Genomic DNA, 24,928 nt, shown 5'->3' on the forward strand with positions numbered 1-24,928 from the left:
ATTAGAACATAGAATAGTGTAGCACAGTACAGGCCCTTTGGCCCTCAATGTTGTGCCAACCTTTTATCCTGTTCTAAGCTCAAACTAACTTACATACCCATCACTTTACTATCATCCATGTGCCTATCCAAGAGTCACTTAAATGTCCTGAATGTATCTGACTCTATTACCACTGCTGGCAGAGCATTCCATGCACCCACCAATCTCTGTGCAAAGAACCCACCTCTGACATCTTTCCTAAACCTTTTTCCAATCACCTTAAAATTGTGCCCCCTTGTGATAGCCATTTCCACCCTGGGAAAAAGTATTTGGCTATCCATTCTATCTGTGCCTCTCATCATCTTGTATACCTCTATCCAGTCACCTCTCATCCTTCTTTGCTCCAATGAGAATAACCCTAGCACCCTCAACCTTTCTTCATAAGACATGCCCTCCAGTCCAGGCAGCATTCCGGTAAATCTCCTCTGCACCCTCTCTAAAGCTTCCACATCCTTCCTATAATGAGGCGATCAGAACTGAACACATATTCCAAGTGTGGTCTAACCAGTTCTTTATATAGCTGCAGCATAACTTCATGGCTCTTTAACTCAATCCTCCTGCTAATGAAACCCAACACAACATACGCCTTCTTAACAACCATATCGACTTGGGTGACAACTGTGAGGGATCTATGGACATGGACCCAAGATCATTCTATTCCTCCACATTGCCAAGGATCCTGCCTTTAACCCTGTAATCCGCATTCAAATTCGACCTTCCAAAGTGAATCACTTCACATTTTTCCAGGTTGAACTCCATCTGCCACTTCTCAGCCCAGCATGTCCCACTGCAAACTCCAACAGCCCTTCACACTATCCACAACTCCACCAACCTTCGTGTCATCAGCAAATTTACTAACCCACCCTGCCACTTTCTCATCCAAGTCATTCACTAAAATCACAAAGAGCAGAAGTTCCAGAACAGAGAAGATTGAGATTGGTGAGCTCAAGACTATCAATCATTGGGGCTTGATAGCATACACTTCCTTTCTTAAAATACATGGACAAAGAAAGTATCATAAATTATCCTATCTTACCAAAACGTCATAACAGTGAGAATAATAAATGATAATGAAGAGGTTGAGCTCATGGATATTTGATGACTTAAAGAGCCATCAGATAATGTTCATCATCCTTAATAGCCAGTTAGAGATTGATACACCTCCATTAAACCAATTAGTAATGAGTCTTGCCTCATCTAGGAAATCAGAATCTAATGGCATAATTGATCATGAGGTAATTAAACATCAGCATATGGTGACCAAGGTAGGCAACAAGTTTGAAAGTGAAGTTACCCTGCTGTCCAATTAGATGCAGAATGTAGAGTCATAGAGTTATACAACACAGAAATTAGATCCTTCAGTCCAACTCGTCCATGCCAATCAGGTATCCCAAACTGAACTTATCCCATTTGCCCCACATCCCTCTAAACCCTTCCGATCCAAAATAGAATCGTGAATAGGAAAGGTTTCAAGGGAAATGGGCCAAATGCAGATAAGTGGGACTAGTCCAGTTTTGGACACGTAATCTTAGTTATGTTGACAAGAGAGACCAGAGACTGAGCTTTGAGCCAGCATCCTAAACTGAACTACAAAGCAAGAGCTGTAGTACAGTGATAAGCTCATAGCCTTGCCTTTGAAAGTCTTATTTATTAGAGTAATGTTTCTTGAGTTACATGCAGCAGACAGTCTCTTGTTAAAGTCTCAAATGAAGAAATAAATATTGGTATTTGAATTTTAACCCAGAACGAACGGTGAATGCATTCACCTCCAATTGACAGATCCTCTTTCCGGAGCTTGTTATTAGTCGATAAAGTGTGGTGCTGGAAAAGGCACAGCAGGTCAGGCAGCATCTGAGGAGCAAATGAGTCAACGTTTCAGGACTTGTTAATAGGCCCACTAATTTGAAACAGGATGGTCTACATAAATTAAGACTTTTGTTTTCAGCTGAGAAATTTTAGGACTGGGGAATTATTGCTGTTGTTCGGACACAACCATTCAGTTGGCTGTTTAACCAGTTTGGTGCATTGCGAGACTGCTAACTTGCTGATGTGCAGCCGTCCTTCTTCTGCAAGTCAGCTGTAGGTCCCATCATGGCTGCCAATTGTCAGTCACTCTCTGCAGGCAGCTGTTAAATCCTGGTATAACTCAATGTCATTGATTGTGCTACCGGTTCAATCAGAACACTTACATTTGAGATATTTTCTGATCAACTTGTTTTTGTACATCTTTAGAGCAAGTGAGACATGAACCCGGGCCACCAGGTAAACATTTACAGTTGAAGTGAAACCAAAAAATGCTTGCAATCACAACGGGTGAGGCAACATCCATAGAGAGAAAGCAAGCTAATGTTTTCAGTCTAGATGATTTTTCATCACAGCTGGTGTGAAGTCCGGAGGGAATAGCATTTATGCAATTGTTGGGGGAGGAGTGTGGAGTGCTGAGGGAGAGAGGCTGCTGATCACGCTGGTTAAGTGATTGGAATGTGAGGAAGACAGAGCAATGGTGCATCTAACTGCCAAACCAGGAAAGAACAGACAGTCCAAGTGGAGTGGGAGGAAGGGAGAGAGGACATGGTGACAAGTAAAGCTAAAAGAAAGGGAAGGAATGGGAGTGAGTTCACAATCTGAAGGTCCTGAACTCAATATTAAATTCAGAAGGTTATAAAGTACCTAATCTGAAGATGAGACGTTGCTTCTCCAGTTGTGATTGGCTGGAGGATTGCAGCATGCCGAGGACAGAGAAGTGGGCATGCGTGTTAGAATGACCAAGTACAGGATTATGATTGCGCTGATGAGTTCTGCAAAGTGGTCACCAAGTCTGCGTTTGGTTTCTCCAATGTAGAGTGGGCCACATTGCTCCTATGTACATTTGAAGATTATGACTTGTGAGTGGCTCAGATGCACCGTAGAAGTGGGAGCCAGAAATTACCTAAACGTTAGGCTCCTCAGCCTGGATTGCCAATCAAGCTCAGGGAGTCTGTGCTAATATAATTAACTAATATACAGAATAATTAATATATTGATTAGCAAATGCTGCAAATTAGGTGTAAGGTTGAACTTAAAATCTCAGAGGACCTCTGCTCAGCACCTTGTCTAGATTTGTCTTCATCTGAAATCTGAGGGATTGGATCTTCTTGAGAGTCATGGTATCTGGTCTGCAGCAGGAATGGGACATCAGAGAGCCTGCCCTGGTTTACCAACAGAGGGAGGGCACCGTCTGAGACTGTCTGTCAGACCACATATTTACAGATGCTAATGAGCTGACGTTTCTCACACTTAAGGAAGGGTCAGAACTTAAGGAATCTTTTTGAGCTCTCTCTGGGATCTTTTGGGTGGCTCTCAAGTCTTGGAGGATCTGCCAGGCCAATAAAGTTTCAGCTTGGTGGAACTGCTGATGTAGAGCGCTCCCATTAATTGTCTGGATATGGGAGATAGCTTCAACTGCAAATTCCCTCCACTAGGTATATTACCAAATTTACTATGCTTGTCTGAAACCCAGTAGTCTGCACTCCTCATTTTCTGCAATAGTTGTCATGGAGTGTGTTTTGGCAGATTAATTACAATAGATTACAATCTTTGAGCTGATTTTTCAGAGCCTTTGTATTTTGAGTCCACCACTAGAGTATAATTGTTAATGGGAAGTAACTGCAGCTCAGGCCAGGAGACAAGTGCTGGCTTTGGCAATGGAAGGCTCAATGATCTGCAGGAATAAGAGACCAGTGAGAGTCAGAGATTCAAATGCAGGTGAACATTGGAACTCATGACCCTGTATATGTAGTTGCAGTTTTGGATCCAGGAGATAATCAGGAGTCAGGCCCACAAGTTAAAGGGATAGTATTTACAAAGTTGGACCTGGAAGGCAGCAGGAGTTGGTGCTTCATGTCTGCGGAATCACGTCTTTGGGTCCAGGATAGAAAAAGGAATGGGCGCTTTATGTATTAGAAACAGCAGCTATTAGGGTGTCACACGCAGGAGACCAGCTTCACAGAGGGAGAGTCTGTGCAAGTCAGGGCTGACGTGGCAGTCAACACAGATTTACATCTTCAGGTAAAAGAGACAAAGAGGGTTGCAACTTTGGGTTTTGGGCACCTGAAGGTTTTAAAGGCTAGAAAATGTGAATCTCATTCTCTCCTATTTTTGTAATTCAAATAGATCAATCACAAGCTACAATCTCACCAGAATGTGATTCCAAGCAGCTGCTCACCATTTTAATGCCCTCGGAGGCCTCAGGTCAATTCTGCCTCAACAGTACCCCAACTGGTCCTCAAGAATTGTCGCGCTGGGGGCCTGCATACAATTCTTGTGCAGCTTTCATGGCAGTCCCACACTTTGGTTCCTGATGGATTCTCAATGACTGGATCATTGGGGATAGGTTTGAAAAATGTGAAATGTTCTTCATGCCTGTAGTCCTGAAGCCTGGGATTCAAGCCCCTACCACTTGGTGGTATGTCAGGCATCTGAAATATTGCTTAATGAGCTGAGTTTGCATTTATGGAAAAGAGAGGTTCACAAATATTAGCGGTACTTTGAATTTCTGTATGGCTGTGTCTGCACTGTGTGGTGTTGGATTGTTAATGATTAGTCACCAATAAGTAACATTTGCACTAGTTAAGTGCCAAGCAATGACCATCTCCAACAAGAGAGAATCTAACCATTACCCCATGACATTCAATGGCTTTACTATCAATGAAATCCCACTGTTAACATTTTGGGGATTACCACTGACATGAAACTAAACTGGACTAGCCATCCATATACTGGGGATAAAAGTATACAAGCACAGAGACTGGGAAATCCTGCAGTGAGTAACTCACCTCCTGACTCCCCAAAACCTGCCCATCATATCAAGGCACAAGTCAGGAGTGTGATGGAATACATATCTGGATGAGTGCAGCTCCAACAACACTCAAGAAACTTAACACTATCCTGGAAAAAGAAGCATACTTGATTGGCACCAGATCCATAAATATTCATTTCTGCACCACTGAAGCTCATTTGCAGCAGTGTGTATCATATACAAGATCAACTGCAGAAATCTACTAATGGTCCATACGTAGCTTCTTCCAAACCATGACTACTGCCATCTAGAAGGACAAGAGCAGCAGATACTTTGGAACACCAAAGGTTTAGAGTGATTTGGGCCAAATGTAGGCAAATGGGACTAGTTTAGTTTGGAAAACTTGGTTGGTGTGGACAAGTTGGACAAAATGGTCTGTTTCTGTGCTATATGACTGTATGACCACCACCTGTAAATTCCCCTCTGTGCCACTCACCATGCTGAGTTGGAAATATATTGCTGTTCCTTCAGTGTCACTGGGTCAAAATACACCAACTTCCTCCCTAATGGCATTATGGGTCTACCTAAAGCACATAGACTGCACCAGTTTAAGAAAGCAGTTCATCACCTCCTTCTCGAGGACAGCAAGGGATAGGCAATAAACACCTATAAATGCCCAGCCAGTGATGCCTGTATCCCATGAATGAATGAAAATTAACTATCATTGTATTATCATATAACTGCCAGGATGGTAAAGGGAGAATCAGATGGACCATTGTTTATTTCTATTTAACAATTCTTGTGTTCCGAAATGAAGGAGTAGGAGAAGCTGGAGCAGAGGGGAGTGAGTATTTGATGCTGATAAAGGTGGAAAGAAGATTTCCCTTTCCAAACAGCCTTCATTCACATGTAAACTCCGGTATTGGCTCGTGAACTTTGGAACATGAACCTCTTCAGTAAGTTGCTTCTCAAATTGAGGCATAATAATGATGGGGAATGCATAAATTTCCACTGCTTGCATCCATGCTCATGAAGAGACAAATACAGGTTAGTTAGGCTACAGGTGAATACAGTAATGTTGCAGTGATCAGGACTCAAGTAGGTTGGCCAATTTATTCATTCATGTGAAACTTCTACTGGTTACTGTTCCCAAATACTTTGATAATATTTTCAGTTTTCTGTGTAGAATTACATCCATCTTTTAGGTATTGAATTCCCCATAACTGCCTCCAACTAGCCTCTGGTATGTGGTTTTCTTCTTTCCCAGAACCTCTGTATCCCTTCATAAGATTTTCTCAAGCTACAGCCTTTTAAAACGCAAACTTGAAATTGTGCAAATACTATTTCCTATATAATTATTATTTATTACATCTGAAAATTAGTGACCTTCCCTACAAAACTCTCATTCTTGGAACTGAAGCATCATGAGTCAGTGGTGTAGAAATTTAGGAGTTCTTTATATCCCCTTTAGAACATAGAACATTACAGTGCAGTACAGGCCCTTTGACCCTCGATGTTGCATCAACCTGTAGAAATAATCTGAAGCCCATCTAACCTACACTATTCCATTCTCGTTCATATACCTATCCAATGGTCATTTAAATACCCTTAAATTTGGCGAGTTTAAATTAGAGTGGTGCTGGAAAGGCACAGCTGGTCAGGCAGCATCTGAGGAGCAGGAAAATCAATGTTTCGGGCAAAAGCCCTTTATCAGGACTGAAGGAGTCTACTACTGATGCAGGCAGTGCGTTCCACACTCCTACTACTCTCTGAGTAAAGAAACTACCTCTGACATCTGTCCTATATCGATCAACTTAAAGCCATGACCCTCCATGCTAGCCATGGCTATCGAAGGAAAAAGGGTCTCACTGTCCACCCTATCTAACCCTCTGATTATTTTACATGTCTCAATTAAGTCACCTCTCAACCATCTCCTCTCTAATGAAAACAGCCTCGAGTCCCTCAGCCTTTCCTCATAAGACCTTTCCTCCATACCAGGCAACATCCTAGTAAATCTCCTCTGAACCCTTTCCGAAGCTTCCATATCCTTCCTATAGTGTGGTGACCAGAACTGTGCGCAATATTCCTTGTGCGGCTGCACCAGAGTTTTGTATAGCTGCAGCATGATATCTTGGTTCCGAAACTCAATCCCTCTACCAATAAAAACTAATACACTGTATGCCTTCTTAACAACCCTATCAACCTGGGTGGCAACTTTCAAGGAAAGAAAGGGCCTTTTTATCCTGTCCAGCTTTTATCTTTCTTTCCTGCTTTTTTCAAAATGATGTTATCATGTGTTGACCTTTCCCAGCTGCATTCTCAAAGACAAAAATAACATTTAAGCAGTGTTTGGAACATACCAAAGCAACATTTTTAGTCAAAATGGAGACTGAAAATTCACCAGAACTCCCTGTAATTTCTAAGACAAACAACAAAAGCATTTTTACTTCATGATGTAGTTTATTACTCATCAAGGGACACCAATTTGATGAAAGTCAATGTTTTCCTCCATTAATTGTTGGCCATAGTCTGAAATAAAAGAGACACAGTTAAAGTTAAAACAGTCACGTCTCAATTAAATACTTTTGTATGTGTGACAGGTTCTTGAAGATGAGTTTGTCTCACTCAGAATGTTCTCTAATCTATGAAGTACTCAAACTTTCTGTATTTTGTTAGAAGTTCAGATATTACTACTGTTGTTCTAAAGCAGAGTCATACAGATTCAAAACTCAGCTTCTCTCTCACCACAGACTTTTCTTATTCATTCACAGACCAAAGGAGTCCCTGGCCAGGCCGACATTTATTGCCCATTCCAATTTGCCCAGAGTGCAGTTGAACATCAACCACATTGCTGTGGGTCTGGAGTCACAAGTAGGCCAGACCAGGTAAGTTTCCTTCCCTAAAAAACATTAGTGAACTAGATGGGTTTTTCCAGCAATCAACAATGGTTTCATGGTCATCATTAGACTCTTCATTCCAGATTTTTAAAAATGAATTCAAATTCCACCATCTGCCATGGCGGGATTTGAATCTAGGTACCCAGAACATTACCTGGGTTTCTGGATTAACACAGCAGCACTAATACCACTGGGCTGTTGTGATGTTGCCAGCCCTGCTATTTCTCCTGCATTCTGTGTTAAGATATTGCTATGGTTATCCCTACTTCCTCATTACCTCTTGAAAAAGCTAGAGCTGTGTTCTCTAAAGATTAGAATAATAGAAAGATCTAATAGATTCATTTAGAAATATGAAAAGATTTGAGATGATATGTCATGAAAGATTACTTCAAACAGTGTGCAACTGTGAGTGGTGTGAAAATAAAGATTATCATTGAAAGCATGAAAGAAAGTCTTAAAAAGCTTTGTTCATCAGGAGAATTTTTAGGGCATGTTATGTATTACGCGTGAATATTGAGGAAGGAATGAGGTGAATAACTAGACATTAAAAATATTAAAGGAGAAGGAAATGAGATGAGAAGGGTTCAGTGAGGAGAGAAAGCCACGAGTGCAGGAATGATAGATGAAAAGCTTCTTGCTGCGCTGACATTTATGTTTGATTTCACAATTCGGATTTATGCAATAACAAGAGTTTAAGTCCCTATTCATTTGGAAGTGATGCTTACCGTGGCAATCCAGTCATTGAAGGCAGACACCCGGGTCCAGACTGTGGGTTTCTTTATGGTGTTGCATCCCCAAGCTGACACAAAGCTGGTCACACCATGGACATACCACAACCCATTAGAGTCCTTGCAGTTCAAAGGTCCACCAGAGTCTCCCTGCAAGGAAAGAGGGGATTTGTTTCCAGAAGTACTTTTTCTTTCTTTGTCTAGTTCACTCCTCTCCAGAGGGGCACATTAAAGCATGACTCCACTGGGGCTAGAATATCTCCAAAGTGCCCCTTTGGCATAATGGGAGGAGGGAAGCAGTGCTGATGGCCTAGAACCAGGGGACCCTGTCTCAGGATAAGCAACAGATTGTTGAGGATTGAAACAAGGACAAATTTCTTGATTCAGAGGGTGAATGATCTACAATCAAAATCATACAACCCCTACAGTGCAGACAGAGGACATTTGACCTGTTCAGTCTATACCAACCCTCCAAAGAGCATCCTATCCAGACCCACCCTATCCCCTTATTTACCATGACTAATCCACCTGGCCTGCACATCTCGGGACACCACAGGGCAATTTAACATAGCCAATCCACCTCATCTGCACATTTTTGGACTGTGGGAGGAAACCCACGCAGGTATGGGGAGAATGTGCAAACTCCACACAGACATCACCTGCTGCTGGACTTGAACCCGGGTCCCTGGTGCTGTGAGGCAGCTATGCTAAATATTTGCCACCCAAGAGGGCGAAAAGACTATGGAAGCTCAATCAGTGAACATGTTAAAGGCAGAAATTAATAGATTTCTGGATACTATTGAGATCAAATGATGTCAGGATAGAATGGGAAAACAGAGAAAATAGCGAGTTTTGAGAAGATTTGTAGCTCAGGTTGAGGTTTTGGATATAGGTTTGCTCGCTGAGCTGGAAGGTTCATTTCTTGACGTTTCGTCACCATACTAGGTGATATCTTCAGTGGGCCTCCGAAGAAAGAAGATGTTACCCAGTAGGATGACGAAACATCTGGAAATGAACCTTCCAGTTCAGCGAACAAATCTACATCCAGAACAGAGTAAATGGTCAGCCATGACTGAGAATGGCAGATCAGAATTGAGGGCCTGGCCGACCACTTCCTGTTTTTATTTTCCATCTTGGGAACATATTCAGTGAACGTTGGCAGGCATTTCCAGTAGAACCTCGATTATCTGAACAAGGCGGGCAGGAGTATTTTGTTTGGATAATTGATTGTTCGGATAATTGATCTAATCGTAATCAAGCAGTAATTTATGAGTGCTGGTTATCCTAACATTTCTCGGTTGTCCAGCCACACATGCCATAATGCTGTTTAACTGATAACTGAATATTGAGTTGCCGAATGCCCTTTGTACAGGACCTTGAGATCTTGTTTGGATAATCCAAAATTTGGATAATCAACATTCGGATAACTGTAATTGTGACAAAAATAAACATTGATTTTGTTATTTCCAGTGATGTGAACTATCAAGAACTCAGTCTAATTCACAGAAGTCATGTCCCCATCTAGTTTGAAGCAATGATTGGAGTTAATGTTTCAATTGTATTTCTCTTGGGTCTGCAGTAAAGGAGCAAGATATTCAATTCAAATACAAGTATGTTTGATTGGGAGTGTTAAAATAAAAATCTCCAGTGGTTATTTTACACGTGTCCCAAAACCGTTTTAATAATATTTCTTCTTGAAGTGGAAGAGTCTTTCCGAATCTTTCAAATAGTTGGGCCAAATAGTTAGAAAGAAAGAGGAGTCATTTCTTCTGGTTGACTCTAGCACTTAAAACTTGAATCAAAGTGTAATGCAAAGTTATTATATTGCTTTTTGAATATCATGATGATTATATAGGATCAGGTAATAACCTGGAGCTAAAATATACAGAAAATACTCAACTTTATTCCTTGAGGAAGGCAGGAATTTAGCTCAATATCTGGGCAAATACTGGGCTTCTGTGCTTTAAGGAGCTAGGGCTCACTTTAAGAAAACAGGTTAACCTAATATCAACTGAAAGTGAGCTCACTGCACAGTGACCACAAGTCCTCTTACATCCTGATTATTTTTGAGCATTGATTAGCTCAATTGACTGAATGGTGGTTTATGAGGCAGAATGATGCCAACAGCACAGGCTAATTCCCGTACTGGCCGAGGTTACCATGAAGAACTCTCTTTCTCAACCTCTCCCCTTGCCTATAGCATGGTGACTCTCAGGTTAAACCACCTCTATTTTCTCTCTCTCTCTCTCTCTCTGTAATGAAAGAGCAGCCCTAAGGTCTGGTAAGACTATGGTGACTTTACCTTTACTTATTGTCCCAGTCAACTAACTGAGGCCAGACCATGGATCAAAGCTTCTTGATCTGGCTGTGTGTGAACCATATTACATAAGGCGTGTGATATTCTTAATCAGTTTCACTTAGTTCCAGGCATTAACCTGGTAAGAGTGTGTTGGAACCACTTGGGAAAAGTTTGGGAAATTCCACTCAGTCTTGGGCTGGGGCCCTGCTTAGTGTTGGGAATTCCCACGCTCACAAGGGACTTGGTGTGAGACTGTAAATACCCAGTGAGGTGAAATGTAACAGGCTCCAGAAGATTTTAACTGCTGCAATGAGGAAGATCTAGTTTCATACAATTGGTCTTTTTTACACCAGGGTACAAGGAGGGAAGTACTTGGATGCTTAAGAGGATGTAGACCCAGCAACTTGTAGCCAGGCATTACAATCCCAGCAGCTAAGGGCTGGAGGAGTTCAAGTTGTGCCCACCTGGGTTTCATACAAATCAAGTGCTCTCCAATTGGCCCTGCAACACTGGTGAGTCAATGATGGAAATATTGCTGGGATTCTTGATTTTCAGAGCCAATGTCTTTACTCACGGAACTATGGGAGCGGGCTATTGACACATCCCCATGATGTGATATTAGTTTTTAATAATGTGCCCTGTTGTCCCCATTCAATGATATGGTAGGGCCTTACTCAACCCTGACTTCAGTGAACTCATGTCATTGCTTAATGTTATTACGCACATTACATCCAGCCTTTTCACCACCTCCGGCACAAACCATCGTCGTTTTCACAGTGCTGCCCCACCAGTCACTTTGGCTGCAGTGTTCATAATCAATGACTGGTATATAAGCTTGCTGTAGCTTTTCTGGAAGTGGGCCATTAGCTGTAAAGATCCAGACACAAGGTTTTCAGTCGACATGATAAATTCAAAATGTATTCAAAACCAGCAATATAACCTGGAAAGGTGGAATTATAAGTGAGATTGGGCATTAAATAGGTCTGATGTTACCATGCCTTAGTGTGGCAATGGAATCATTTTCACCATTCTCTCTGGAGATAAGATCCATCTTAACTGTTGTCTCTTATGGAGAAACAGAATATAAGAGAATGAATTAACATAGTCTCCAACGCATGGCTTTACTAACTGCATACAAGGCACCATTGAATAAAGCTGAAAACAGGCACTATTGTCTCCTCAGATCCAACTATTCCAATGCTCTCCTCCCATCTTCTGCTTCTCCTATAAATCTCAGCTCATGCAAAAACTGGCTGGCCAAATGAATCACTCTTTGTCCTTCGGCTAGCTCCCAGTTCCCCATTCTTGTATTTAAATCCCATCATGCTTCAACCCTCTCTGTCTCAGTAATTTCCATCACTAATACTGCCCTCCCACCCCTCTTCAAATCTCCATTCCTTGTTCCATGCCCCTACCTTTGCATCACTATATACCGTACTCACAACATTTTCTACAATCTTTGGTCAGGGATTGCTAAACTCCTCTGCTTCTCATTTTTCTAGACCCTCTTTAAAACTCAACTCTTCCACCAAGTCTTTGGTCACTCTTCTCAATACCTCCATCTTTGTTTCTCCACCCCTCTTTTTGAATGTTTCTCTATGCTGTTCCATTAAACATGTTTTGCTACATCAAAGATATGTAAAAGTGGATTGTTGGATTTCCAAGTTTTAGAACAATACAGCTCAGAAACCCACAAAAGAGACCATTCGGCCCACTTTTCCTTAGAATTGCTAAAATCTGAATCAGACAGCAAAACAGAAGCCTATTTTGATCCCTCTGATGACATGAGCAAGCTTGTCTCTTGGCAGTGAAACTTGAACTCTGACATCACTTCCTGCCCCAGCCTATCTTGATCCCTTTCTGTTATAATGACCAGACGCTCCATCAACAATTTTGTACAGTCTGGATTAAAAAAAACTGAAGAGAAAAAAGGTTTGTGTTTACTTACTGTACAGGCGTCCCCATCCAGTAATGTAACAATAAAAGTTATTGGGAAGAAGGTATCCAGCAGGTGGAATGCAGGCAAGCTGAACTTTATCATTCAGGTAAGCAGGCTCTGCGAGCTTGATCAGAGCAATATCATTCCTGGAAGGCAGAAGATTTCCTTGTTAGTGCTCTATCAGTAAATTCCTTTAAAAAGCACTTTACTTGAAATTTTAACCAAAGCTGTTGTTCTAAAGGGGTATAATGCGGTTTTCATACAACTGCTTGCATCTTTCAAATTTGGATTCTATTTATTTTTGATTACAGGAATTGATCCATTTACTCATAACAGTTCACTGCCTGTCATTAAAAAAGTGGTTTGATCAGAAACTTTAATCTAACCATCTAGCTGGGAAACTTACAGGAAATCCACTTTTACTCTACTCCCAATATTGTAAGTAATATTGTCTGCAGACTTCATTGGGGAATAAAATTGGGAGAAATGTAAAATCGATGCATTATCTGATTCCTCCAGATTACCAACGGTGGTGAAAATTGTGTGTGGAAAATATTTGTATGAGGATGGCTAATTGGAAAATATATAGAGTCATAGAGATGTACAGCACAGAAACAGATCCTTCAGTCCAACTCGACCATGCCGACCAGATATCCTAAATTATTCTAGTCCCATTTGCCAGCATTCAGAGCATAACCCTCTAAACCCTTCCTATTTATTGAATTGTAATGAATTGAATTGAATTGAATTTGCTTTATTGTCACATGTACTCAAATGAGTACATTGAAAAGTTCATAAGTTGCCACTTAGGTATAACGGTACCTGTATACAGCTTCTTCAGTTACATTTTTGTTATCCATCCAGATGCCTTTTAAATCTGTAATTGTACCAGCCTGCACCACTTCCTCTGGCTACTTATTCCATACATGCATTAGCCTCTGTGTGAACTCTTTCCCTCTCACCTTAAACCTATACCATCTGATTTTGGACTCCCCTACTCTGGGAAAAAGACCTTGGCTATTCACCCTATCTATGCACCTCATGATTTTATAAACCTCTATAAGGTCAACCCTAACGTTCTAACGCTCCAGGAAAAATAGCCCAGCCTATTCAGCCTCTCCCTATAACTCAAACCTCTTACAGAAACTGGACCCAGCTGGTAATTAACAATTATGACAATAGGAGAAAGCAAACCCCAGAGCTCAGCAAGCTTATTTAGTAAATAGACGAGCTGGAATGGAAACAGATTTAAGGGACTTCAGTTACATGGAGAGAATGAAGAAATGAGATTATTCTCCTCAGAAGAAATGAGATTGAAATTTTCAAACTCTTGAAGGGTTTCGAGTGAATGAGCTGGGTTATAGGGTGAAGTCAGAGTTCAAATTTCACTGGCACTTCATGGAAAATCTCAAGAGCCAATGTCACCCACTCATATGTAGGGTGAAAATGGTTGTTCCTTTTTTGTTTAGTTTTCATTTCAGTTTACTATCTACTCCAAAGAAGGTCCTTCTCATCTCTAGTCCTATTTCAGGATGGGTGACTTTAATCTTCTATTCATGTCTGAACATGGATTTATAAATTAAGTGTGCACATGAATGTGTGCATGTGGGTGTGAGTGCATGTGATTGTGTGTGTGTATGCAGAGGAACCTCGATTATCTGGCATTTGATTATCCGAATATTGGATTATCTGGCAAGATCGCAACGTCCCGATGCTTGGCTAAACTATGTGGGCAGAATGGAAAGCAGTAGAGAGGCTAGACCCAAACGCATTATTGGAGGACAGATATCACAGCCCATTGTTGATGAACTACAGTGGATGTGTGAAGGTGGCACAAGACACATGAGTGTGGCAGACTGTGACAGCAGCTCTTCCTGCAGGAGCACCACAAGTAGCAGCAGCAGAGTGAAGATGAAACCTAATAATTGTTTTTTTTGACAAAAATATAACTGTTTAAGTCTTAAATAAAAACATAAAATGCTAGAGATACTCTATAAGTCTAGCAACATCTAGAGAGGGAGAAACAGAGTTCCCAATTTTCCTTCCTGGATCAATGACTAGAGACAGAGGACTAGCCTTGACACTTCTTGACATGTCTTTTATAGGTATCTCAGTTATAGGGGTTTAAGCATATTTTTGCATAATTACTCACAAGTTAACCACCTCAAAAGATACCTGACTACTCAACCCCCTCACCAAGGTTACGTGACTCCCCACTACAGTGAATGACTTCCCACTCCATGTAATACCTAACCCTCACCCCTAAGGTGTCCAAGGGAGTACCTCAGCTCTCCAAAGGAGTACAATGGCTATCCAAAAGAGCACAGACCTGCTCTAAGGTGTTCTGAGCAATCTCTGTTCCCTTCAGTGGGGTTACAAAAATGGGACCTACACACACCTGAAGCCTGAGACAGTCCAATGGAAGTGGAAGGTGTTATGTTTGGGAATAGGACTTAGCATTCTCAATGGCTTCTTTCTTTGCCCATACAACGCATAGGCTCTCAGATGTGGTGAAAACCTGGACCCGACTTAATGTTTCAAGTCAAGGATCTTTCATCAGAACTGGAATAAGTTAGAAATGGAACAAGGAGGCAAGTAAATGTTGAAGGGAAGGAAAGAACAGCGAATGGAAGCTGAAAGGCAGAAGAAACCAAATTAAGAAATGACAATTTGTTATGCAATCTCTATGTCTTTCACCCTAGTGACTCCCCTTTCTGTTCTTTTCTCTCTTTCCCAGATTTTAAAGTCTGTCACATCTCCCTCTAGTTCTGGCATAATATCATGATATCCCACTCTTTCTCACTCTACAAATGACCTGAATTGCTGCTTTGTCTTGGCTAATTATGTGAAAGATCCTTTTTTTCCCAGTCTGGCCAGTTAATCTCGAACATGATGTGTTACATGTCACCCAGGAAGTCTGAGTGACTGTGGTGACAGGCTCCATAAAATGCTTGTTGGAGTAATGGGAGACGATCCAACTATCTTTCCATGACATCACCGACCGCAAATCTCTCCCATTTTTATCACCTGCCATCCGTGTTTGTTGGAAGGATTTACAAATTGATTCTCAAGCTTGCCCAGAAGAAGGATTATTAATCCATTGAAGTAAATCTACTTTCATTTAGTTTCTGAGAGATGGGCGGTACTGAGCTGGCTCTTCACCCAGCTTAACCCAGCTCCTTTGTCTTGGTTTCAGTCCTGCAAAGTCTGAAGGACTCCAGTCTCCCAGAATGAAAGCCTTGATTTGAAAAGCAGGTTGGATTTCCCCACTGGCCTCTATCCACAGGCTGTGTACCCCCACATTTCCACTTTCACCTGACCATTTTCCACCAGGCAGGCAGAATTGGAACTGGATAACTCAGGGCTCCTCCTAAAACACACCAACGAAATAAGAGGCAGGAGAAGGTCAACCATTAGGTCACTTAACCCTGCCTCACATAACCATTCCATCTGATGTAGATTAGAAATTTGCCAAACTCAGCCTGTAATACATGCAATATTCCAGCCTCCACTACTCTCAGGACTAGTAAATGCTTAAGATTAGTGATAAAATTTATAAAACATGAAGAAATAGGAAGAGGAGCAGACCTTCTGGCCCCTCGATATCACCACATCACAAAATTCATGGCATCTGATGAAAGCTTATAAACTGGATATTTTGAATCAATTTCTCTGTCTGTAAATGCTGCCTGACCTGAGTATTTTCATCTGGTTTCTGCACTGCTATCACATCCTGTGACCAGCAAAAGCGCAGAAGCATTTATTGCAGCAACTTGTATGTTTTTAGGTGTCAAATCAGTGATTTTTCTCATTTTAGTTTTGATTGGCCTCCTGTGAAATCTAAACAACTGGTTGCAGAAGTTTATAGATGGCTTTTAAACTGATAAATAATCTCACCGGAGAGGCAACATTAATTCTGGTTTAAATAACATTTCACTACTCTTATATATTCTGTGCAATATGGTGTGTGGACTACATGATGTTCTGAAATGAGCAAGAACATATAAAAATGATGCAATAATAACAAATATACATCAAGTGTTGACTCTGGGCCTTACCCACATGAAATACAACTCATGCTCCAATCTGGATGAACGATAATTTTGGCAGCACTGATAACCTGTTCTGAACCCTCTTCCACAGACCTGTCATACTCTCCCAGTATCACACGGTAAGCACGTCCATAACTGCAATAAAGAATTAATTGAGTTGAAGGTATGTTGACTTTGATGACATGTAGAAATCTGGAGGAGAAAGTAAACGCTTTGATACCAGCACAGTCATACTCACGAGATGCAATGGCCTGCAGTCATAACCCATTGTGCAGAAATGAGGGTTCCACCACAAGTGTGAAAAAATGAACTGCCACTGTTAACTTGCAGAGAAATCTAACAGCAAAAAAAAATATAAGATAGGGTTTTATTCCTCTGCTGAAAAATGTGTTGCTGGAAAAGCGCAGCATCCAAGGAGCAGGAGAATCAACGTTTCAGGCATAAGCCCTTCTCCAGGAATGAGGAGGGTCTGCCAAGCAGGCTAAGATAAAAGGTAGGGCGGAGGGACTTGGGGGAGGGGCGTTGGGAATGCGATAGATGGAAGGAGGTTAAGGTGAGGGTGATAGGCCGGAGAGAGGGTGGGGGCGGAGAGGTTGGGAAGAAGATTGCAGGTCAAGAAGGCGGTGCTGAGTCCGAGGGTTGGGGCTGAAATAAGGTGGGGGAGGGGAAATGAGGAAGCTGGAGAAATCTGCAATCATCCCTTGTGGTTGGAGGGTTCCTAGGCGGAAGATGAGGCGCTCTTCCTCCAGCCGTCGTGTTGCTATGGTCTGGCGATGGAGGAGGCCAAGGATCTGCATATCCTTGGCGGAGTGGGAGGGGGAGTTAAAGTGTTCAGCCACGGGGCAGTTGGGTTGGGTTGATACAGGTGTCCCAGAGGTGTTCTCTGAAATGTTCCGCAAGTAGGCGGCCTGTCTCCCCAATGTAGAGGAGGCCACATCAGGTGCAGCAGATGCAGTAAATGATGTGTGTGGAGGTGCAGGTGAATTTGTGATGGATATGGAAGGATCCCTTGGGGCCTTGGAGGGAAGTGAGGGGGGAGGTGTGGGCGCAGGTTTTGCATTTCTTGCAGTCGCAGGGGAAGGTGCCGGGTGTGGAGGTTGGTGGGGGGTGTGGACCTGACGAGGGAGTTGTGGAGGAAGTGGTCTTTCCGGAACGCTGATAGGGGAGGGGAGGGAAATATATCCTTGGTGGTGGGGTCCGTTTGGAGGAGGCGGAAATGACGAAGGATGATCCGATGTACCTGGAGGTTGGTGGGGTGGTAGGTGAGGACCAGTGGGGTTCTGTCCTGGTGGCGACTGGGCGGGTGGGGTTCAAGGGCAGAGGAGCGGGAAGTGGAGGAGATGCAGTGAAGAGCATCGTCAACCACGTCTGAGGGGAAATTGCGGTCTTTGAAGAATGAGGCCATCTGGGTTGTTCGGTATTGGAACTGGTCCTCCTGGGAGCAGATGCGGTGGAGACGAAGGAATTGGGAGTATGGATTACATTTTTACAGGGGGTAGGGTGGGAGGAGGTGTAATCTAGGTAGCTGTGGGAGTCAGTCGGTTTATAGTAAATGTCCGTGTTGAGTCGGTCGCCCGAGATAGAAATGAAGAGGTCTAGGAAGGGGAGGGAGGAGTCTGAGACGGTCCAGGTAAATTTGAGGTCAGGGTGGAAGGTGTTAGTAAAATGGCTGAACTGTTCAACCTCCTCGTGGGAGCACGAGGTAGCGCCGATACAGTCATCGATGTAGCGGAGTAAAAGGTGGGGGGTGGTGCCAGTGTAGCTGCGGAAGATGGACTGTTCCACATATCCTACGAAGATTCCCCTGGAAAACATAGCCATAAGCATTCTCACCTGATGGGTAGTTCTCATTGACAATGCTTCCCTCACTTCTGTCATTTTATTGCACAGATCCCAGAAGACGGTATGCCTTTAGGACAGTCAGATGATGTTACGACATGTGATATTGCTGTATAAAGGTCCTTGCCTCACCTTCAGCAGACACAACGCAATGGAGTGGGTACAGTTAGCTATCTGTGGTGTTACAGTCACGTAATGTAACTGTAACATCTGAAAATATAGAACCCAGACTACGTATTGGTCTGAGATCTTATAACTGTGTAAATATTAATGTTGTTACTAAACCTCAAGGTATCTGTCGCAGTAGGAACCCAGACTTCATTGCAAATGGAACACGGCCTAACACGTAGGGACTCAGTTAGAATATATCATCTTGGTAGTGGTGTTTGACCCAAGAAACCACATCAACTTGCAGCTTCTAACATTTTTATGTCATAATCTGTCTTCACTCTTCAATTCTTATCTTCAGTTGTGGCCAGAGAATCATCTGCAATGACTTCTCTTCCTGCTCCTGCACCGTTATCTCTTGTTGTTGCCAAGCAACCATAGAAAAATAGGAGTAGAAATAGGCCATTCAGCCCTTTGAGTGTGCTCCACCATTCAATATGATCATGGATGATGGTCCAACTCAGTACCCTGATCCTTCTTTCTACCCGTACCCTTCTATCTCTTTAGCCCGAAGAACTATATCTTTTTGAAAGCATTCAATATTTTGACCTCAGCCACTTTCTGTGGCAGAGTATTCCACAGGCTCACCACACTCTGAAGAAGACATTTCTCCTCATCTCTGTCCTATATGGCCTAACCCATATCCTTCATCTCTGACCCCTGTTTCGCGACTCCCCAGTCATTGGGAGCATCCTTCCTGTATTTCCCTTGTCTAGTCCTGTTAGGATTTTACAGACTGCCATGCAATTTTCCTCATTCTTCTAAACTGCAATGAATACAGTCCCAATTGATCTCTTCATATGTCTGTCCTGCCCTCTCAGGATTCAATTTGGTAAATCTTTGTTCCACTCCCTCCATAGCCAGCACATGCTTCCTTAGATAGGGAGATCTGTCCTGCACACAATACTCTAGATATGATCTAAACAAGAGCTGAAAATGTGGTGCTGGAAAAGCGCAGCAGGTCAGGCAGCATCCAGGGAACAGGAGAATCGACGTTTCGGGCATAAGCCCTTCTTCAGGAATAATCTAAACAAGGCCCTGTACACTTGCAGCAAGACATTCCTGACTCCTGTGCTTGAATCCTCTCGCTATGAAGGCCAACATACTTTTTGCCTTCTTCACCATCTGCTGCACCTTCACGCTTCACCCAGATCTTCTTGCACTGCCCCCTCTCCCGATCAATACCTATTCAGATAGTTATGCATCTTCCTGTTTTTGCCATCAGAGTTGATAACCTCCCATTTAACAATATTATACTTGACCTGCCATGCATTTGCACATTCACTCAACTTGTCTAAATCACACTGAATCATCTCCATCTCGTCACAGTCCACCAGTATCATCTGTGGACCCCCTGCAAAGCTCTAACCTTTCCTTGCCACCTCCTACTTTTCATCTACTTATAGCTGTTTGGTAACTTCATTGGAAAACACATCAGATTCTACACATATGCTGCTGACACCCAGCATCAAGTCAACATGTCCTTTCTCAACACCTGTGCCATTTCTAATTTGTGCATTTGTTTCTCTGAAACATTAGATGTGCAAAACGTTCCTCCACATTAAGAGGACCAAAGCCATTGCTTCAGCCATCCTTCTTCCCGCAAACTGTCTGCTCCACACCATGCCTTGGTATTATATTCGATTCAGAAATGAATTTCCAATCACGTAGCTCTGCATTAACCCAGACCAACTACCTCCATCTCCTTAACATCAACAACTTCAACCCTGCCACAGCTCATCTGCTGCTAAAGCATCGGTGCCTTTGCTATTTCTGGACTGGACTATTCCAAAAATGTTCTTTTATTTCCTTTTCTATTCTCAACATTCATAAAGCTAATGCAAAACACTACTGCCCTTACTTTAACTTGCATCAAGACACTTTCATCCATTGGCCCTTAGCTAACTGTGCATCTTCTGCAAACCTTTGTATTAACACTTTAATCCTTGTATTCACTCGACACTCCCTATCACTGTAAACTCCTCCAGACATACCAGTCTTCGGGGTCCCTGTGCCCCTCAAGTCCATCTTTCTGTGCAGTTCTGATTCCAATTGTTCCGCCACTGGGGGCTGTGTCTTCTTCAACTGCCAAGACTCTAACCACTTGAACTCTGTCTTTAAACCTCTCCACAACCTTTACCCCTTTTTCCTCCTTAGGATATACTTTAGAACCTTATTTTTCGACCAAGTTTTGATCTCTAGTCTCGCATCTTCTTTCATGGCTTAATATCACTTTTCATTTTGCTATCAGTCCTTGGTATACTTTCCTCTATTAAAGGTGCTATATAAATGAAAGTTGTAGTTAATTTCCTTTGTCTAGTTCGTCTCTACATTGTCCCTCCTTGTTTGTCCCAGGGTGTTCACTTGGGTCGATTAGTAAAATCATGCTTCTGAGACAGACTGATGGATTCAAGCCCCATTCCACCCACTTTTGAGCACATAATGCTGGTCGGCAAATACAAGAATACTGAGACTGGAATCTGAGGCCTACTACATGCGGTCCATTTGCTGTAAATATCCTATGGTTATAGGTGTGAAGAGCTGGTGCTGTCCTGTTGCTCTCACTTGTAGTTCCCTCAAGTACCAACAAATAACAATGAGCAGGTCAAGTGATTAACCATCTGGGGGACCTTGCTTTGTGCAAATCAGATTCTGCAATTACAATCGCTTTTCAAGAACAATTGACTGTATCTGTTGCAAAGCACTTTGAGGATGAATTTTACAAATGCTTTCTTCCTGTCCTTTCTGAACTTCAAATACATCTCCCTAATATTCCTCTTCCTCAAAGATACACTCTGTTGGAATTAAAACTCTTGACATAGTTTTTTCTTTCAACCATTCTGTCCAAGCACCTAGGAAAACTGAGGACTGCAGATGCTGGAGCTCTGAGTTAAGAGTCCAACACCTGCCAATCTTCCAAATTTATGGCATCTCCCAGTTTCCCAATTCTTTGGCAACCCTGCTAAGCTTTAAAACTCAAAATACTTGTCATCTAAGCGATGCTTTCTGACTTATTTCTGAATTCTGAAGAAGGGTCACGGGGCCAGAAATGTTAACACTAGTTTCTCTGCACAGATGCTGCCAGACCTGCTGAGCTTATCCCTCAATTTCTGTTTTTATTTCAGACATCCAGCATCCACAGTTCTTTCGGTTTTTTGACATCTCACCTGCTCCTCCTTATTGTTTTCCAATATTTAAGTTGCCCGTGTACTTGAGGCCTTCCTCTAGGTTTCTCAATAGAGAGAAAACATTTAAGCACAAACAGAAATGGCTGAGATCACCCAGCAGATCAGTCAACATCCGCACAAAGACAAATCTGTCCTTCCCATGGACAGTGCAAACTGACCTGCTGTGCATCTTCAACATTTTCCATTTATTGTTTCCGATTTTCGCCATCCATGGCTTTTGCTCTTTACTTGAGAAAGTTGCAGATTGGCTTACCTGCCAGGGCCAGCTGTAGGGCCTCGCGTCAATCCCATTCACCACCTTTGAGGAATATGGAGGGTAGCTGGTCTGTCCGCAGCCATAAGCTGGAATTAAAGGAACCAGAGACTAATGGTCCATTCTGAGCAATATAACATGCTCCTATGACTTAATTCGTGTCTGTAGATTAAGTTTTCCAATAATTTGCTTCATAGATACAGTGTTATTATGTCACACGTTATTGTATATAGAATCTATCGAACAAAAACAGGACATTCGGCCTGGTGTTTTATGCTCCAATTAGCCTCTTTCCATCTTCTGTCATTGCACCCTGTCAACATATCATTCCATTGTTTTCACTTCCCACTCTATGTTCAACATGCTTACCTCCCACCTTCCAACTCAGCAACCTTTATGCAGCAACCTCCCGAGCAGGATTTATCAGAGATTCCAAAGGATCAAGGAATGGGAAACTACTAAGAGGTTCCTTGTGACAAACCCCATCTGTCAAATGGCAGTGAGCGTGGTCCTTATCAACTGTTTCAGGACCTTTCTGTAGAAAACCTCCACCATTGAGGCTCTGATTAAAAAAAAACTTTTAGCATTTGTGGAGATTCATAAACGATTCTGCACACTGTGGAGGAGAGTCCCCTGTATAGACTATCTTATAATCCCTGCAGTGTGGAAGCAGGTCATTTCAGACCATCAAGTCCACAGCAATCCTCCAAAGAACATCCAACCCAGATGCTCCTATCCTATCCCTGTAATCCTGCATGACTAATCCACCTAACCTATACATCTTTGGACGAAGGAAAACCACACAAACATGGGAAAAATGTGCAAACTCCACACATTCAGCCGCCTGAGGGTGGAAACGAACCCAGGACTCTGGCGCTATAAGGCAGCAGTGCTAACCACTGAGCCACCATGCTGCCCCGAACTAAAAGCAGATTAACCATCTTTAACTCAGCAAATGAAGAAGCTAACTCTTGGCTTCATAGATGCGTATTTGCTAAATAAATCCCTTTCACCAATATTAACATTTCAAATTATGTTTTCTTTTGTGCTCATATCAGTTTCGGATGTCAGTATTTGATACGGATAAAAAGTCTCACAGTCTCTGGCAAGCGGCAGATGACATTCTTTAAAATGAATGTGGTACTTGAGTGAGATACCAAAGTGTTACTGGCATGGATCAAACCATATCCTCCTATGGATCACTGAGGTAATTTAGACTTTGTGCAATGGTACAAGTCGGTGGTAGTGAGTTGGCAGGCAGCGTTATATTACTTCCCACTTTTGTTTTGGCCAACTTCTCCATAGTTGATAATCAGGAGAGATGTAAAGCAGGTCATTAATTCACATTCACCCATTTTCCATCATCACACACATTACCCCCATGAAGGTGAAACCTGAGCAAGGACATATCTTGAAAAAGTGAATGTTGAATGATCAGTGCAATTCATCATTACAGGAAAATTAAACCATTGGCCCTTTGTTTTCCCTGTCATGGAGATAAAACTTTGCTACTGATGTGTCTAACATCTGTCTCACAAATCTCTGAGGCTCCATTTCTCTGCAATTCCTATTTATAGCAATAAAGTAGGTTTGAGTATAAAACAGCTTAATCTCTTTTATACTTACCTATTTGTTCATCATTGAATAAAGCCCTCAGTATTTTTCAATACTTACATCTTCAATCATAAACATCACTGCAACACATAACCAGTCAGTATAATAACATCCCCAATCGCCTGGTGAATAAACACAATGAACTGTAGAGATCAGAAAACCTCATGTTCAATTTCTAGCCCGTGCTTGCTGAGCCTGGTTAATGGCACAGTTGTTGTAAATGTCTTCAATGACCTTGAGCTTTGAATTGAAAGAATAGGCTTAGAATGGGGTGCCCTCTATCAACATTTGTAGCAAATCTATAACAGCCTACATAATGCGAAACACCCTATTACATGTATTTGTTAATCTTCTCTGCCCTGAAGGAGAACAATCTCCACTTCTCTACTCACCCCACAAGAACTCTAGTCCATGATTCTTGGTTCCATTCTAATAAATCTGCTCTACACCCTTTCAAAGTCTGAACAACTTTCCAAAGTGTCATGCCCAGAAACAGCCCATTATTCCACCTGATGCCTAACCAGGTTTGGTAGAATGTCTTTGCTCTGGTGCTTGATGCCTCTAATCATGCAAATTCCTTGATGTATACATAGTGCTTGAATGGTGGGTATCTTCTGGTGACTTACCACTGGCTGCAAGTAACACAACAAGGAGCAGATTGTACATCATCACTCTGTCGCTGCGATGCGTGGAGAGACCCACTGAAGGATTCGGGCTTTTATATGCTCAGTCAATTACTTTTGTTTTGGACTCTGCAGATATTTTAATAACGTCGCTATCTGTTGGCTTCCAAACTCTAAGTAGGAAAGTCAACAATTGAATATCTTTGTGTCAAGGCTGTCCTGTTTCTGTGATCCAAAAAAACTTTCCATGTACAGATCCAATCACCACCTGCCACAACAGCATTCTCATAAAGGGCTACTTAATGTCAAGCTCATTAACTATCAGGGGAAAATAGCACCCTTCCACCTGGGCCAAGTATTCCTGCTGATTTATTCATTGCTCAGATTAGGGTAGAAACAAGAAGATTCCATATTCAATCTCTGGTTAAGATCATAGAGTCATACAGCACAGAGACAAATCCTTCGGACCAATCAGTCCATACCAACCATAATCCCAAACTAAACTAGTCCCA

At 42.2% G+C, this 24,928-nt stretch overlaps 1 protein-coding gene across 2 annotated transcripts; it reads right to left on the reverse strand.

The window, feature by feature from the left end:
- Positions 1-7,256: 7,256 nt before the first annotated feature.
- LOC122540090 (proproteinase E-like) lies at positions 7,257-24,478 on the reverse strand. 2 transcript variants are annotated; one of them, XM_087980715.1, is made up of 8 exons: positions 24,420-24,476; positions 22,180-22,268; positions 16,970-17,067; positions 16,738-16,866; positions 12,689-12,825; positions 11,465-11,607; positions 8,439-8,591; positions 7,257-7,345 (listed from the first exon to the last, which is right to left on the reverse strand). In XM_087980715.1, exons 1-8 carry the CDS (start codon positions 24,460-24,462, stop codon positions 7,328-7,330), a joined length of 810 nt encoding a protein of 269 aa, XP_087836841.1. In that variant the 5' UTR covers positions 24,463-24,476; the 3' UTR covers positions 7,257-7,327. The 2 variants fall into 2 exon arrangements, with proteins under 2 accessions (XP_087836841.1, XP_087836840.1); XM_087980714.1 differs by lacking the exon at positions 7,257-7,345 and having other exon boundaries at positions 8,418-8,591; positions 24,420-24,478.
- Positions 24,479-24,928: the final 450 nt, after the last annotated feature.

This window comes from Chiloscyllium plagiosum, unplaced genomic scaffold (genome assembly GCF_037043375.1).
Source record: "Chiloscyllium plagiosum isolate Xiang-an unplaced genomic scaffold, Cpla_swu_hap1 HiC_scaffold_37, whole genome shotgun sequence".
NCBI classification, from domain to species: Eukaryota; Metazoa; Chordata; class Chondrichthyes; order Orectolobiformes; family Hemiscylliidae; genus Chiloscyllium; species Chiloscyllium plagiosum.